Genomic DNA, 19,100 nt, shown 5'->3' with positions numbered 1-19,100 from the left:
AATTTAGTCATTTAGTGCTTTAATGATTTTTTAAGATGATTAATGGTTTGTATGGCATATTTAATGTCTAGAACAATCTAGATTTGAGCTTTTCGAGCGTGTTCGCGAACGGCTCATTTATGTTAAACGGGTCAAACACGAACTCGAACTTGAACATAAACTTTGCTTAACGAGTCAAACACGAACACAGATTTGGAGTTCGAAAGTTAACGAACGAACATGAATCTTGTTCGAATCGCTTAATGAACAGAGTTTAAACATGAGTTATTCGATTCGATTCAACTCGTTTATAGCTCTAGTGGGGATTGCATCACCTAAAAGCTCCCCTGTTCCTGCACCATCACCCAGTAGCTCCTTCTCCACTCTGCCTCCCGGCCCATGCCGCTACCCCTGTAGGTGCCTAGCCCCGTCTTATTACTATGTTTATTTTTTATGTGACCTTATTTTTACCTATATATGACACTATAAATAGATTTACTAATCATTCTTTTAATTTTTAGCAAAAAATTTAACACGAGATAAAATTTAAACATTAATTTGATCTTGTGAATCTGTTTCTCTATATTTGATATTGCATAAATTCTAAATAAATTATCATTATTTTTTAGAAACAACATGCCATAACCAAAAAAAAAAAAGTAAACTACCATAACAAAAATTTTATCATAAAAGATTAATAAAAATTTATATTATATTATATTATCAGAAGAAAATATCGTATTTCATATAACATATATATAATATATTATATTATGTATTTTATATATTATGTATTTTATATATTATATAATGGCTCCATTTAAATTGGACTATTTATTATAAATTAGTTTTTTACAAACAATGGTACAGTCATACACAAACACAAAACATCTAATTAAAAAAAAAACTACCCCTTCTTTCTTCTTCCACCCATTATCCACCACCACTTTCACCTCCACACATCACCACCTGCTACCATCTCCACCCACTATTGCCATTACCTCTTCCTACCACTGCCCCTTCCCCCTATCTTCTTTCCTACCTCTTCCCTTTTCTCTCCCTCCTCTCTCCTCGTCTCTCCTTTCTTCTTCCTCCTTTGACCTACTCCCTCTTCCGCACCTTTCTCTCCTCCTCCCTGACTCCCTCGTCCTCCCTCCTTCCTTCCCTTCTCTCGCAACCCCCTTTCCCCCTTCCTCCCCTCTTCGGTCATAGCCTGTGACCAAATCATGTCTCGAGTGGATAGGGAAGGTCTATGCCACACTAAGAAAGCAATCACCTGATGTTAAGGCACCGATTTAATCCAACTCAGCATACATCCTTGGCGACCATAAGAAAGAAAAGGGATTCGTGCCTAGTATGCAGTAGGGTGATTGTTAGTGGGTGGCTCATGATAAAGAATAGTAGTAGGAGCCCACCCAAAAAGAGGAAAGAGGGGGAGTGCGGGAGAGGAGATGGAAGGAGGAAGTATGAAGGAAGGAGGAAAAAGGGAGGGAGAAAAGAGAGTAGATAGGAGAGACGAAGAGGTGGGGAGGGAGGAGGAGAGGAGGGGGAAGAGGGAGGGCAAGGAGAGAGAATGAAGGGGAAGGGAGTGGTAGCAACAGTAAATGATGGGTAGTGGTGTCAATTTTGAAAAAAATTCCCAAAAATTTTAAATTCTAAAATTATCCCAAAATACATCCCAGAACACCTCCACAAATACTACTAAAAATATCTACAGTAAAATTTTTTCGCATACATTGTCATAATAAAATATTTTAAAAACACATCTAAAAAGTAATTAATTCATATGGAATAATATTAAATTAATGAGAGGGTGGGGGTGGGGTCCCGTCCCGTTTAAAGCAGGAGGAGATTTTCTCATCCTGCCCCCATCCCTCCCTCTCCTACATTTCTCCCTGTACTAGTGAGCACCTGCGAGACAGGTGTTCGAGGATACCTTTGTCCCCACCCTATTTTAAACAAGGGGGATACTTCGCACCCCGCTCACCTGCATTTCTCCACCCTCATTGAGCCCTATTGTCATCCCTAATTACAAACAAACTTGTTGTAATTGATGAGTTGTCACATAATTGCTATTAGATGGCCAAATAGTTCATGCTCTTTCAAAGTGTTTATCCATTCAACTTCAAACAGGCGATTCTATTGAGCTGTGTCCATTTAATTGACAGTGTTGGTTTTATTCTCTTTTTTCTAATTTTTTTATTTGTTTCTCTTTCACTACTTTAATTTAGCATACTGAGGTTAAATCTTTGGATTTTGCGAAAATGTTATCTGTCAATTTTACTCTCAATTAAAAAATGTTTCTCTTTGAGTATTAGTTTGCTGCCATTTTTATAGTTAAGTTGATGGTCAATCTAGATATTTTGTAGATAACATTATTAAATATAAACTAAAGAAAATTTGCTTGATTCTTGGAGACAATTATTTATACACGTGTACGTATCTATTTTCGCACTTATGTTGGAGGCAGAATTTTTGTGTAGAAGACAAAGTTATAAATATAGGAAAATGTTTATCTTTCACAAGTGTGATTTTGAATATTTGGAATTGTGTATTAACTTTTCCTACTTCTTTGGCTTATTGATTCACATATGATATCTAATTTTTCTTTACTATCAAGATGATTTTAACCAAAGCAATAATAAGAATCAAGTCCATAAAATGTAATAAGGAGCTAAATGCCTGTTTTTTTAAATTAATAGACAGTTGCATTTAGAAATTGTCAATATTTGCTCCGTAGTAATTGAAACTAAAAACCCAAAAGAGAAGACAAATAGACAATAGAATCTACAAAATTGAAAATAAGCCTATTGCTTGAATAAACTCATTTCAGCAAATTAATTGAACTGACTAACCTTGAAGAAATGGGTGGGAGAAGGATCTTTTCCTTTAATAAGAATTTTTTGCAATGTTTACAAGAAACATATTCTTTATTCTTGTTAAATGTGATCAATTGACTACTTTGTACGTTTTATGCCCAGGTTTTATGCTTCTTCTACGTTTTGGTAATCGAAACAGGCTTGGCAAGGAAAATCATCTGCTTCCTACTATGTATCTTTTGCTGAAATTATGACAAAGAATTTTAAAGTAGGGTGGATATACTTGAGGATTAGGAATAAAGTGGCTTTGGATTTTATATCCACTAAATCACAATCTCCATATCTGTCCAAGTAAAATAATGTTAATTGGACTCCTTTCATCTTTTCTTATACTCTTCACCCTACTTTGATACATCTATGTCGCGCCCCATTTTTTAATGAAAAATAACGTGTTCATAAAAATGAATTTTGATTAATTTTTTATTTGAAAAAATGAGTTTTGATTTTTAAAAAATAAATTAAAAATGGGCCTAGAATGGGACTAGAAAGTACAACGATTTTGGCCCAATTAAAAGTTTAAAAAGGATTTTTTAAGAAAAAATAAGAGTTGCCACTTGATATTGAGTTAAGGTGTATCAAGACATCTAAAATGAATTTTAAACAAAAAAGTAGAGAAAAATCCTTTTTAAAAGACTCCAAAACTTTGAAAATCAGAGAAAAGGAGTCAGAAATCACATTTGAAGAAAGAGAAGGCAATGATAAAATTCAAGGCACCCGTTCAACCTAACCAAGGCTAGTTGCATGATCCAGTCAAAAAATTTTCTTATTTTAATCTAAAAATTTATCACATTTGGATGTCACTATATGGATGTAAAACTTAAAACCTAGGAGGATATCGAGGGGGGGGTCGGAATATCTCTTCAAAACTTAATTGGTGCAAATTTGCCTTTGGCCTCCTCTTATACTAGCAAAATCCGTTTCAGCACTTTGTCTTCTTTTTTGAACAATCGCCCTTTGACCTTCTTGTTGTAAGCACGGGTCATTCTCTTTTGATAGTACTGACCATGACAAATGGCATTTAACCTCTTCTCATCAATCAAAGACAACTGCTCATGACGTTGTTTAATCCAGTCAGCTTCATCCAGTTTGGCCTCCATTAGTATGCGCAGTGAAGGAATTTCAACCTCAACTGGCAGAATTGCTTCCATTCCGTACATAAGGTTGTAAGGCGTTATCCCAGTAAAAGTCCGAATAGCAGTCCTATAGGCCATTAACGCATAGGGGAGCATCTCGTGTCAAGCACGGTGTCTTTCGGTCATTTTACGAATTATCTTCTTCAAGTTCTTATTTGCGGCTTCCATAGCTCTATTCATCCGTAGTCTATAAATGGTAGAATTCTGATGCTTGATTTGAACTGCTCGCACAACCCATCCACCATGTCATTATTGAGATTCTTTACATTGTCGGTGATCAATGTCTCTGGCACACCAAAATGACAAATGATGTATTTTCTTAGAAAATTGGTCACCGCCTTCTTAGTCATATGTTTGTAAGATTCAATTTCGACCCATTTAGTAAAGTATTCAATTGCCACCAGAATAAAACGATGCTCGTTTGAAGCAGGAGGGTCAATGGTTCCAATTACATCCATACCCCACATTGAACATGGTCAGGGAGCAGTCATATCGTGTAATTCTGTGGAAGGAGTGTGCATAACATCTCCATGCAATTAACATTAAATGCATTTCCTAATAAAAACTACACAATCATACTCCATAGTAAGCCAAAAATACCCTGTCTTCATGATTTTCTTTGCTAATAAATGACCATTCAGATGTGACCCACATACTCCACTGTGCACTTCTTTCGTCAAATAATCTGCTTCATCTTCATCAACACATCTTAAAAGGCCCAAGTCTGATGTTCTTTTGTAGAGCACCTCTCCGTTTAAGAAAAACTTGGATGATAATCTACGCAAAAAACTTTTGACAGTTGTATCAACACTTGGAGGATATGACCGGATTTTGAGAAATTTCTTAATATCGCTGTACCAGGGACGGCAATCAGAAGATTTTCCACAACTAGACAATGTGCAAGATTTTCTTGTAACTGAATCTGGATAGGTTCAATCACCAACTCGTCTGGATGTTGAATCATTGAAGATAAAGTGGCCAGAGCATCAGGAAAAATATTTCTAGCACGTGAAATGTGCCTGAACTCCAAACTTCTGAATTTATTTGCTAAATCTAGTAAACTGCAATGATATGGCAAGATCTTTGAATCCCGAGTGATCCACTCTTCGAGCGTTTGGTGCACGAGCAAATCGGAATCACTGAACACTATTAAATCCTTGATCTCCATGTTCAACGCTATTTTTAGCCTAAAAATGCAAGTCTCATATTCAGCCATATTGTTAGTGTAGAAAAATCACAGTTTAGCGGAATCGGGATAATGCTTTCCTTCAGGTGATACTAGAACAGCTCCAATACCAGTTCCGAAAGAATTTGAGACACAATCAAAGAACAGTCTCCACTCAGAGCATTGATCATTCATATCTTCTGCTATACTAATGAACAGGACCTTTTCATCTGGAAAATAAGTGTGAAGCAGTTGATAATCATCTTCCCTTGGATTTTTAGCCAAATGATCTGCTATAGCCTGGCTCTTGATTGCCTTTTGTGTAGTGAAAATGATGTCAAATTTTGAAAGAATCATCTGCCATTTCGCCATAGGTCCCGTCGGCATAGGTTTTCCTAACAAATATTTCAAAGGGTCGGAGTGGGAAATGAAATAGGTAGTATGATTGAGCAAGTAATGCCTCAACTTTTGAGCGGCCCAAGCTAAAGCACAGCAACTCCTCTCAAGAAAAGAATAATTGGCCTCATATGCAGTGAACTTCTTGTTGAGGTAATAGATAACTTGCTTCTTTTTTCCCGACTCATCGTGTTGTCCCAATACGCATCCCATAGCGTCATCCAACACAGATAGGTACATGATCAAAGGTCGACCAGATTTGGGTGGCACTAAGACCGGAGGGTTCAACAGATAATCCTTGATCTCGTCGAAAGTTTGCTGACATTCTTCGTTCCAGTGCATCGGCGCATTCTTTTTCAATAACTTAAACAAAGTCTCACATGTGGCTGTTAACTAAGTGATAAATCTGCCGATAAAATTAATTTTTCCCAAAAAACTCTTCACATCCTTTTCAATCTTCGGTATAGGCATCTCTTGTATTGCCTTGATTTCCACTGGATCGATCTCAATTCCCTTTTTACTGACAATAAATCCTAACAATTTTTTGACGGGAGCTCCAAAAGCACACTTTGCAGGATTTAGTTTCAAGTTATATTTTCTTAATCTTTCGAACAATTTCTTTAAGTCAACCAGATGATCCTCAGCCTTCTTGGATTTAATGATAATATCGTCTACATAAACTTTCATCTCCTTATGAATCATGTCGTGGAACAAAGTAGTCATAGTCCGTTGATAGGTAGCTCCAACATTCTTCAATCCAAACGGTATTACCCGATAGCAGAAGGTTCCCCACGGAGTAATGAAAGTAATTTTCTCTCTATCTTCCTCAACCATCAAGATCTGGTGATACCCGACGAAACAATCACAAAAAGATTCAATTTCATGCCCAGCAGTATTGTCCAGAAGAGTATGAATGTTCGACAATAAAAAATCATCTTTCAGACTGTCTTTATTGAGATCCCTGTAGTCGACACAGACTCGCACTTCTCTATTTTTCTTCAGAACAGGTATGGAATTTGAAAGCCAAATAGGGATAATGAGACACCATGATGATTCTGGCATTAAGTTGGTTCTCGATTTGCTCCTTGATTTTGAGACTCATATCTGGCTTGAATTTGCTTTACTGGTTGAAAATTCGGATCAGTCGGTAATTGATGGACCACTATGTCTGTAGAAATACCCGTCTTGTCATCATAGGACCAAGCAAATACATCTTGAAACATGGTTATGAATTCAATCATCTCTTTTCTCTATCCCTTACTCAAGTGAATGCTAATTTTTATCTCCTTGACATCGGTCTCAGTGCCAATATTAATGGTTTCTGTTTCTTCTAAATTCAATTTAGATTTCTCTTTATATTGTTCAAAATTCTTTAACAAAGATTCTGATTCTTTCTCGCTATCACTCTCGTTTTGAATTTCTGATTCCATAATTTTGAATTCGTGAGAGATATCGAGATTGCAATCATCAAATTCCGGAATAGTGATATCCAAAGGGTCAATGTGTTTTATTTTTGGCCATCTGAAAAAAGAATGAGATAGATACAACAATGCATAAGTAAAATAATTTGGAAAATAAACACTGTGCATTTCATTAAATTTCACATAAAGGACAAAACGTCATAACATGCTGCTTAACAAAAGATACGTCATTTAACATAAGACTTGTATTGAAAAGGCAATTGATTCAAAGCTATTTACAAAATTGAAAGACAAAAGATGAACAATGCGAATGCTTTCTCTCATGTCTTTCAACCAAAGACAATCTCCTAAATTTATCGAAATTCCCTTCGGGGGGAAGGAAATTACTGGTCAATTCTTCATCACTTCCATGGGAACTTCTAGAAATTCTGGATCCTCTGACAGCTCACCCTCATAAGTGACCCCTACAAATAGCTCAGACAAACCGATATCCACCTTCTCGATTGGGTCCACTTCAGATTTAATCACTTCTGATGGATAGGGAAAAGTGCAGTACAACGGTGGGATGCTCCTGATAATTTGTTTTCCTTCCTTTTCTACTCTTTTACGATCCAACATTTCTTTCTTGTCCCTGGCGGTAGGTTGAAACCCAAGTCCAAAGGTGTTATTCTTTCCTCGAATCTCTATTGGTTCTAGAACTCCTTGCAATTACGCCCAAGATCCTTGCCTATCTTGTATCCTCCTTGAATGATCTCTTTAGCCATCATGACGCTAGCTTCTGGTAAATTCATTCCCACCACTGACTTTTCCTTAGACACCCATCCTACTGACACAATATCAGCCACATAGTGAGGAGAAATCAGAGTTTTTCTACCATTTCCTTCTTCCAATGCAGGGTTGACGATCATAGTGCAATCATCCTCTGCAAATACTGTGATCAATTGGCCATTTACCACAAACCTTAATATCTGATGGAGCGAAGATGGTATAGCGCCCGAAGTGTGAATTCAAAGTCGCCCAAGCAGAATGTTATACACGCTTGAGAAATTCATAACTTGGCACATGACTTAGAATTGAGCAGGTCCGATTCTAGTCCTAAATCTACTTCTTCCATTGATTCTCTTTGTGCTCCATCAAATCCTCTCACCACAGTCGTAAATGGTCAGAGCTTAGTTTCTTGAAAACCCAACTTAACTAAAGTATTCCATGGACAGATATTTAGAGCAGATCCATTGTCCATCAAAACTCTCGACAATAATTTTCCATGACAATGAACAGAGATATACAGTGCTTTGTTGTGCCCAATCCCCTCAAAAGTTAAGTTCTCATCAGAAAAAGAAATTTGGTTAGAAGTGAAAACATGCTCAACTACATGGGTAAATTTATCAACTGGAATATTTTTAAGCACTTGAGTTTCAGTTAACACCTTTAACAGAGCTTCTCTATGAAGTTCAGAAGTTAAGAGCAGTAAGTTTTTGAAGGTTCACACTCAAAAGGTATCACATTTAGGATAAAAGGATCAACATTTTCCTTGACTTTGTAGGTTTCTTCTTCTAGTATGAATGGTTCTTCAATGACCCCTATTATCTTAGCTTCATCGACAATGTATTGAGTAGGTTCCTCGATCTCCTTGCCCACGGTAATAACTCTAACAGTATCCTTGTGCACAGGAAGAGGGTTTTTGCTAACACTTGGTCCTTGTTCTTCTCTTCTCCTCAAAATTATGTCTCCGGCCTCAATTATGTCTTGAATTTTATATTTAAGTACCCAATAATTGGCAGTAGAATGTTCAGGAGCTCCAGAATGATAAGCACAAAAAAATTGAGAATCATAACCATTGGAAACTCCTTTAGGGTAGATTTTAGGAGGTATCGTACCAATTTTTCCTGCAGTTTTGAGTTGTTCATATAATTGATCCAGGGGCTGACCTAGATTGATGAAAGTTCTGTATGGGATTGGGTTTCGTGTGTCGCTGGTTTGTTGATAGTTGTAGTTCTGGTTGACTGGTGAAATGGGTCTTGGATTATAAGGAGGGCGAGGTCTATTTTGAAAGTTAGGTAGAGAAATATGAAATGATGTTGTGGGTGTGTTTGGATAATTTGGTCGGGGTTGGGGATGGTTAATGGTAGTATGATAAACAGGTCGAAGGTATGGTTGGTATGGGTAACGGGATGGATAAGTGGGGTATTGTTGATATTTAGGTCGGAAAGAAGGGCCTTGGTTTCAGACAAATGAAACCTTCTCTTCTTTCTTGTTGAACTGAGATTTCTTACTACTGCTGCTTTGACTTTGCATTGCTTCCAATTGCAATTTTAGAGCTGACACATTAACAATCTTTCCTGCTCTTACGAACTCATCATACTTCTCCAATTTGTTAACAATTTTCACAAAAGAGCATCCAGTCATGCGAAAAGTTTTCTCAAAATAGGGCGGGTCATGAGTTTTGATAAATGTTCGAACAATTTCGTCCTCGGTCATAGGAGGTTCCATCTTGGCAGCCAATTTTCTCCATCTCTTTGTGTACGTCTTGTGATCCTCAAATGGTTTTCTTTTAGTCCCCTCAAGTGTGGTCCTTGTTGGAGCAAACTCGCAATTATACTCGTATTGTCTCGCAAAAGCAGTTGACAAATCCACCTATGTCCTCATATCCTCAAGCTTCAAGTTGGAGTACCAATCCAGTACATCGCCTTCCGAACATTCAGGGAACAACCGAACTGGCAGATTCTCGTCATCTATCGGTTTTCCTAATTTGTTGGCAAACATTCGGAGATACGTCTTGGGGTTCTGTCAAACTTGCTAAATTTGGTGCTTTAAAACCCACAGGCAATTGCATATCAAGGAACAGACACAACTCGTTATAATCCAAACCGCCTTGTTTGCTCAAACCTTGGCTCTTCCTCATGAACTCGTCAAATCGATCCAACCTCTTTAACAGATTCTTGTCAATTGGCGCAGAGGATTCCCCTACTTCAACTTTTCCTTGGGCATCGGTGTCTAGCGTGAATGGTTCAGCGGTGGAATAGTACTATGGTTCTTGACATTCAAGTGGCATATTCAGATTAACAGGTGGATAATTTTGGAGAATTTGAGGGTGAGAACGATTGGTTTGGATAGTGCGTGCATAGGTATGTGGTAGGTCATGAGTGGGATAGATGAAAGTTTCTTCAGGTAGATTTGCAACATGTGGAGCCAAGGAGGTTTGAGTATAGGACAAAAGTATTGGTTGCGATTCGGTTTGATTAACAGGTAAGGGCTCATGTTAGACACTGCTGCTACTAGCGACTAACTGATTAATCACGCACCGTTGTGCTGTCATTTCCATGCTTAGCTCATTGAATTTGTTTAATACTTCGCTCAGTTGAGCTCCCAGGTTTGCCAGGTCGGTTGATGGCGCCGTTGCAGGCCTATTGGATGATTCAGGGTGGGTACTCATGTTTACACTATTCCTCAAAACTCGGCTATGTGATCATGTAATGATGGGGTTTCTTCGCATAGCTATGTTTGCAATTATCTAAAAATTTAGGAAAAACCTTATTTGGATTCCCCTCTGGATTAACTACTAACAAAAGAAAGAAAAAGAAAAAGAAAAAGACACGAGTCAGTAAGAATTAAAGTAATTCGGATGCATGTCCTATTGGGGAGCCCTTTTTGTGCAAAGAGTAGGCCTAACATGATGCAACACCTTCAAAGCAGGACCCGTTTATCAAACCTGCTTTTGACCACCATTTTACACAAAGGAAAAGTCATTTCAAAATTCAAATTTCCATTTATAAACATTATTTACATCATTCCTTGGAGACGGTCTCGTACAAAGTCATTAAACCTCTTTAACCTATCTATTACGACATTCTTGGATTCTCTAGCATAAGGATTTATCATACGTTCCACTTCATCGTACAGTTTTTTGTATTTTCTCTTCAATTCTTGATATTTTTCTTGCATCTTTTCACATGCCTCCTTATGTTTCTCGACCATCTCTTGGTGAGCTTTGACGGACTTCTTCAGTTGCAAATTTTCTTTGTCTTTGGTTTCGATGATGGCCATCAAATTCTAGACCTCCTCGGATGGTTCATCTTGCGATTCTTGCGTATCCAAACCCTTAAACCACTCCTCATATTGGGGAGTGACTAAACTCTTTTGTTTGAATTTCGGAATGTACTTGATGTGCTCGTCGTCGGACAACGTTCCCCAAGCCTCAATGATAGGAATATTCTTCGAAATTTCATTTGGACACATCCCTTTGTCAAAAACAATGATAAATTCAGTCAAATCAATTGTATGCGGTACTTCTTGAATACGGTCCAATTGTCGGAGAAACCTCTTCGGATTATATGCCATGATACCCTGGGTACCCAATAATGGAATGAACTCGGATGCTTTGGTACGAAATACGGGTTTAACACAATTAGTCTAATCTAAAACTCGTCTAACATTTTGATCAGGCAAGCTCTTTAAGAAATCCACATACTCGGATGCATTACTTGGTGAACCATTTCCAGTAACCCTTTTGTGATGCGTGATTATCCAATTATATCCAGACATCGGCAAACTATCAGGAATAGATGCTCGTCTCATGAAATGCTCCATAGCCCATGTGTGCAAAACCAAATTCGACCCATGAAAGAATTTTTTACCTCTCTGAAATGTAGTGCAAGCCATAAAGATATTAGCTAAGATAGTCGGAACAATAGAGCATTGCCTATCTTTTATCCCTAGAAACAGATCAAACATGACTTTGGTAAGTTTAAAAGCTATCTTTTTGTCTTTCCTTGGGAAAAGGTAACTTTCGGCCATAACCAATCCACACACTGACACCCTTTTACGTTCCCATATTGCCTTGGAAGTAAATGAGAAATCTCCTAAGTGTCCCTCGAAACCATCCCTCAATGCGAATCGATCGAATAATAACCTTACGTCTATGCTTTGGTCAGACCCTTGTATTACAGATTCCCTTAACCCAGTGAAATGGCAGAACTCGGCTTTGTTAGACACAAACGGTAATATTACGGCAGTACCATGAATCGGTAAATTGAGAAAATTAGAAATTTCCTCAATTGTCACGGTCATTTCCTTCTTGCCTAATCTAAACGCGGAGCAAGTAGGGCCCCACAAATGAATTAAGGCTTCTACTAAGTAGCTGTCGGATTTGATGTCCTTGAAATCCCCAATTGGTCTTAAGTGAGAGGCTACTTGGTTAATCTCACTAGGTGAAAGCAATGTGGGCCACCTCTGTACCTCAATCGGCACTACTAACATTTGTTGGACTCGTCGAGGGTATTCCATCTAAAAACAAGAAATTTGGTGTCAAGTACCTTACCTACAGGTCCCACTTTTCCCGTTAAACAAGAATTCAAACGTGCAAATCCCAAAATAGGGTTAAATACCCTTGGGAATATAGGGTTGGCTTATTCTTAACATGGGATTCCCTAAATGACATTTCCTCTAAAGCTTATGCATGATGTCAATTTTTAAAACAATTTAAATATGTAATTCGAAATGAAACATGACCTCAGGGACCCTTCGTATGCCAGGATGAGCCTAAAATGATGTGCAATTATTAACCTACGAATGCAATACGTTGGAATTTAAATGTGCAATAACCTATCTAAGAAGGTGGGTTCTAAAAGAGTATCACACCAAAACTCTTATTTTCTAATACTTGTGAATGCACTAGACGAGAAAATAAGGCAATGTTAGCTCAACAAATAACATATTTGGCAATTAGATAATACAAAAGGCGAAAAGAAAGAAAAATAAGGAAAGAGGGGTGGGATCTCTCCCTTCGTGTCTAGTATTCCTAGTTGGGTATGGTCGACTCTATCTTAGGCGATTTCTAATATGGATGCATGAGGTTGGACTCACTAATGCATCTAGACTCGATAAGGTTTTCAGGCTCCCAAATCTTCAAACTAAAGGCGAAGGAATCCCCATACCTAAGAGTCAGTCGTTCGAGTGATCCCTCGGACATTGCTACGCACACGTCGTGCCACAGCCAGATGTCCAAGTGGATCGATCCTAATCCTAACGGGGTAGAGTGGTATGACAACCACTAAAAGTAAAAAGAAATGAGGGGTTTATAAAGTAAAACGTATGCACGTATGAGGTGCTCCTTTTGAAAGGAAGGATCAAATACCATAAAATGTGGATGAAAGCTCTAGGGTGGCTACCCCCCTTCCCTAAAATGCAAGCGCGATTAAACATAAGTAAATGAAAGAGATAAACACATTATTCACATACACGGATATCGAGACAATTGCATTTGTGAAATGCAAGAAAACCCTAAAAAAGGAAAAAATACAACCCTAAACCTCCAAATGTGATATATAAAAAGGCTAAAAGAAGAAAAGGATTGATTAAATCAAATGCTCAGACTTTCTAAGTCCCCAGTAGAGTCGCCAAACTGTCGCGCCCCTTTTTAATGAAAAGTAACGTGTTTATAAAAATGAATTTTGATTAATTTTTTATTTGAAAAAATGAGTTTTCATTTTTAGAAAATAAATAAAGAAATCGGGCCTAGAATGGGATTAGAAAGTGCGACGATTTTGGCTCAAATTAAAAGTTTAAAAAGTATTTTTTAAGAAAAAATAGGAGTCGCCACTTGGTATTGAGTTAAGGTGTACCAAGTCTCCTAAAATGAATTTTAAACAACAAAGTAGAGAAAAACCCTTTTTAAACGAATTCAAGTCTTCGAAAATCAGAGAAAAAGGGTCGGGAATCACATTTGAAGAAAGGGAAGGCAATGATAAAATTCAAGGCACCTTTTCAACCTAACCAAAGTTAGTTGCATGATCCAGTTAAAAAATTTTCTTATTTTAATCTAAAAATTTATCACATTTGGATGTCACTATATGGATGCAAAACCTAAAACCTTGAAGGATATCGAGGAGGTCGGAATATCTATTCAAAATTTAATTGGTGCAAATCACATTAATTGTGATTTCCAAGAGTGACTCTTTGAAGAGGTCATGAATATGCAAAATATGAGACTCGAAGAAAAGAAAAGAAAATAATACCAATATACATGACCTAAAGGAATGCATCATAACGGGTGCGGGGGGCTAAAATTCGTGACTTTAATTTTTCCCTTTAATAAAGGGAATACGAGCGTGGTAAGACTAGAGAGCCATACTCATCCATATCCCACATTCAAGGCATTATTCCTATCTAATCATGCAAATGATCTAACCTAACTCTAATTTTTTAAAATGGAATGCACGTCAAAAAAGTCATGTTTCGTACATGGGGATAAGGGATATATGTATAAGGGAAATATGGGATACGGGATATATATGTAGGGGGAAATACCATGCAAAAATGGTAAGGATCTTAAAAAGTAGAAAAATATGCATGAAATATAGTGATTGTCATACAAACACGATCTAACGCGTGGATGGTCGCTAAGGGTCTAGCGTTGGATTAGCCCATATCTATAAATTCTCACAAGTATTGGACTAATGAGCAATCGAAAAAGAGGGTCACAACTAGCGTTGGACTAGTGTAGAATCGAAGAAGGGGCCACAACTAGCGTTGGACTAGTGTGGTGACGTCATGCCTTTATTATAATCAAATAAATCGTATAAAACATAATAAAGCAAATAAACACATAATATCACGTAAAACACATAGCACACAAGCATAATATCTAGATGTAAGACCCTAAGAAAGTGAGTAACATGTAAACACACAAGCATACAAAACACACAAGGCAAGTAAAGCAAATAAAGACTTAACTATTACATTTGGAGGCTCTAACTACAATCTAAAGGGGAAGTAATAAAATAAAATAAAATAATAACCTAACTATTACAATTTTGGCATTGAAATGCCTTTCAAATAATCAAAAATTAAATTAAAATAAATACACAAAATTAAAACAAATAAAATGACTAAATAAATGAAATAAAATAAAAACATTCAAGGATCATGCAATTTACACACATAAAATCACATAAGAGCACATATGATTAAATAAAATCAAAATAAAGAAGTAGAGTATACCTCCCTTGAATTGATGACCTAATGGAATGAAAATTTTCTTATTTACCCTCCAAAATAATATAAAAGGTCAAGGCATCACTTTAATTAATAAATAATCACAAGAAATGGAAATAAATACGAAATTGAATCAAACAAATCATTCAAATGAAAGTAAACGACCCCTGTTCAACAAATTAAAACAAGTGAGGACCCAATTGAAAGAATTAAAGAAGCTTGAGCGGTCAAATCTTTATTATTACAAATATTAAGGGTCTAAATTAAAATAAAATAAAGTTAAGGACTTAAGATAAAGCATACTCAAAACTAAAATGCTAGAATTCACGAAATGAATGAAAACTCATTTGCTATAATCAAACAACAAAATTACCCAAAATTTCACTAAAAATCCAAATCAAAACTAGAAACCTATCAAAACTTATTAAGCCTCAAGATTCATCCTAAAATAATCTATCTAAACAATCATATTAGAACATACCAAAGAAAAATAGCATTTTAAAAGGACAAAATTGATTAACTTTCCAAATTTTGGGCCATAATGAAACAAGGGGAAACTTGAAGGGTTAGAATGTAATTTTTCTGAAATTCCCGCGCAAGCTTACTAGGAGAACTTTCCTCTTCTACGCTGGTTTCTGGGTTCTGCAACTTTGCATCTTATCAGCAAACTCAGGAAACTTGCAACCCAACATACATTATATTCATCATGAACACACAATTGAACATGCAACCAAGGAAATCTAGGATAGAGAGGGGCCAAAAATATGCATTTTCACAAAAATTCCATGCAGCCTAATCGAAGCTTTGTTGTAACTTCTTGGGTTTTCCTTAGGCGCAGCAAGTCAGCAAAACAGAATTTCTGTATGAATGGCGGTTGCCATACCATGAAGCCGAAAGGAACCAAAACTTTGTTTGAAACAAACCAATGTAAACATCACTCATTCTCACGACAAAAACACCAAGCATCAGACAGGTTCCTCACTCTTAGGGGAAGGAAAACAGATTCTAGGAATGAAATGATAAGAAAAGGAAGAACCATCAGACACTACCCTACCTAAAACGCAAGTAAACAACAACAATGAAACAGCTTTGGACTGTAAAAATGCAAGTGAAATGCGAGGAAACAACAATTTTTGATTCATACACTTGGAGAACTGGAAACTAACATGATGAAACAATCATAAACCAAATGACAAACTTCCAAGCAGACAAATGCAAGCAAGGAGAACAAGATGGACAAAAACAGGGACATGCAAGTAATCAACGAAGAAGTGGAGAAACACATCTGCAACTGCAAACCAGCCCACTCTTGCTGCGACTTGTTCTCATTCAGCTGAAACATATTGATGCAAAGTGACTCAAGCAAATCCTAACTTATTCAACCACGAAATGCGAGACAAGGGAGAGAGGAAAGATCCAACAAGCTTTTGGACATAAAATGCAACAAAGTGACCTGAACATTTACTAAACTTCCACCCAAATCTTCAAAAAAAAAAAAAAAAAAAAAAAAACCTAAGACTCGAACCAGAGAAATGCACCAGACGATAAGACATCAAACTCATGATTCTCATCCCTTTAGTTTCATGCATGAAAGAAAGCTAATGGCTTTTGTCCCTAAGTTCCAACAAGAAGATTCTAAACACAGCTTTGATAGCAAACATGTTCATGGCATCCCAGTCAAACAGCACGCCAACCAGGAAACGTCAAACAAGCCAAAACTTCAGCAACCAAAGAAAACAAAGATCTGTCTGCACGGCTACAATAATTTTTATGTAGTTTTTTTTCTTCCTTATTCAGCCTAGAGGTGTTCATGCAAAGTAACATAAAACTGGATATGTTTAACTTAGATATTCCCATAAGATTCAACAAAGCAACGCAACAAAGTGACATGAATACTTGCTGAAACCTCAAACTCCAGATCTTCAAGACATCAGGCCCAAATCATAAAATGAATTGAAATGAACAAGAAACAGGTTGAGGGTTACCTGTTTTGCTGCTGTTGGAACTAAATCCTTGATAGGAATCCGCAAGAAGATGACTAGAATCCACCAGAATTTGAGGAGTATTTTCTTCTTTGCTTTATTTCTCTTCTCCTCTTTTCAGTTTTCTGTTTGTCCCCGAAGGTCCTCTCCCTTTCTTTCAGGTTTTTTCTTTGTTTGATCTCCCCAGATCCTCCCTTGTTCTTATTTTCCTCTCCCTTGCTTGCTCAGCCACCCTTCCTCTATCTCTCACTCTTGGTTCCTCTCTATCTCTTCCCCTCCGAAGCCCTCTCTTTTTTTCTTCCCTCGGTTCCCTCTTTTCTCAAAACCCTCTCTCGGCTTCCTTTGTTCCCCCTTTGTTTCCCGTAGCTTCCCTTTTTACAGTTTTTTCGTTTTTGTTAGCCCCCAAAACCCTTTTTCCTCAGCCCGTAGCTACCTCTCTTTTGCTTGGTTTCTCTCCTTTTTCCCACAGCCGACCACACCTTCTTCTTTTCCTTTTCTTTTGTTTGTTTTTTTCCTTCAAATTTTCCTAAGTTTCCAAGTGTCTTGCCACCTACCCCCTCCCTTTGTTGTGGTGTCCAAAGAAAAATAGGGACACTGGTCCCTTTTGCATGCACTAACACTTGTCCAACATGCAAGCCCCCATCTATCTTTTTATTTTTATTTATTATATTTTTGTTTTTCAAAAATCAATTTAGGTAAACAAAGAAAAAGCTAACTCCTAATTGAAATTGCATTGCAAATTTTTCATTTATTTTAAAGACATTGAATCTAAGATGATTAAAACATATTTTTATGAAAATTTTCCTTTTCAAAATTTTAAAGAAAAAATATCTTAAAAATAAAAATTATGAACCTAATTTGCTACTACCAATTTAATCAACTAAAATAAAACAAGAATAAAAAACTAAAATTGAATTAAATTAAAATTAAAAGTTTGGTATCTACAATCTATTAACTACTAGAACTCCTATCAATCATATAAACATTGATCCAGAAATTGGTGCCTTCACAAAATGAGAAAAGCATTAGCACTTTGGTTCTCTACCCCATATACAATGCTATTCAATTCTCTTTACATATGCATCAAAATCTTGAGCTCTTAATTCATCAATTAGATCCTTTGACAAATTTCATCAACGACATCTTCCCCTTTTCTCAAGGATGCTACAAAAGCTATTACTTGAAACAAATATCGCCCATCCAATAACACTTCTATAACTTAGTTGGCGAAGTTTTGATTTTCTACAACCATGCCTATTGCTTCTGCATCATGTTTCAATTAAAATTGATTTGCATTCTTATCGGCCACAAAAGATTCAAATAGAATATCAAGTGAATCAACTAGCAGAGATGGTGATGACACTTTAATGCGAAGGCTTATGGAATTCCATGCCATATAGACGCAATGCTGGAGTTGCCAATAACGTGACAACTACTAGAGTGGTGTCTGTTCTGAGCGACATTGCTAACAACTATGGATTGGACGTCAAGACAGGTTTCAATGAGCCGATTGTGAAAAAAGCCACACCACTGAGTCATAGGCATGAAAAAGAATAGAGTACTCAGTAGCTGAGGCTTGGGGCGAGCACAAAGTACACCGAGTATCATCAAATTAGAACTGCAATTGTATCAAAAAGTTTTCACTAGTATCCTTTTTAGTTCTGCTAAAATGCGTTTTAGGCGAAGGCTAAGCAAACCTATACTCCTATGCATTAATATATCAAATAAGTATGTATATATATATATATATATATATATATATATATATATATATATATAGGAAAAGCAAGTAGAGGAGTAAATAGTGGTACAAATATTACCAGTCTATGAAGCCAAGGCCCAAGAAAGGACCAAATCAGAGGGGATCTTGGAAGAATACCTTTTAGAATTAATATAAACATGAGTGTGTGTGTGTGTCTATATATATATATATATATATATATATATATATATATATATAAGCCAACTAGTTATAGAAATTAATTCTACATGTTGAGATTTTTCGGAGAAAATACCTAGAATTTCTAGAATATAATGTAAATTGTTTAACAAGAAATTAAATTTTATTAATCATTGGATTGGTCTAATGATTAGGGGAAAACTCTTAGAATTCCTCACACTGTCAAGTTTAGGATTCGAATCCTGAACCTAGC

The 19,100-nt window shown here is 36.6% G+C and overlaps 1 protein-coding gene and 1 long non-coding RNA gene across 2 annotated transcripts; both read right to left on the bottom strand.

The window, feature by feature from the left end:
• Window positions 1–3,757: 3,757 nt before the first annotated feature.
• Window positions 3,758–4,069, bottom strand: LOC140004829 (uncharacterized). Its single transcript, XM_072044981.1, has one exon. It carries the CDS (start codon window positions 4,067–4,069, stop codon window positions 3,758–3,760), a length of 312 nt encoding a protein of 103 aa, XP_071901082.1.
• Window positions 4,070–13,419: 9,350 nt separating this feature from the next.
• LOC140005365 (uncharacterized) lies at window positions 13,420–17,472 on the bottom strand. The gene is made up of 2 exons (XR_011813197.1): window positions 16,951–17,472; window positions 13,420–16,298 (listed from the first exon to the last, which is right to left on the bottom strand). It is a non-coding gene; the product is annotated as an uncharacterized lncRNA (long non-coding RNA).
• Window positions 17,473–19,100: the final 1,628 nt, after the last annotated feature.

Source organism: Coffea arabica, chromosome 4c, assembly GCF_036785885.1.
Source record: "Coffea arabica cultivar ET-39 chromosome 4c, Coffea Arabica ET-39 HiFi, whole genome shotgun sequence".
NCBI lineage: Eukaryota > Viridiplantae > Streptophyta > Magnoliopsida > Gentianales > Rubiaceae > Coffea > Coffea arabica.
Note: the sequence above shows the minus strand (reverse complement) of the source record. Positions and strands in the feature narration are given on the sequence as shown.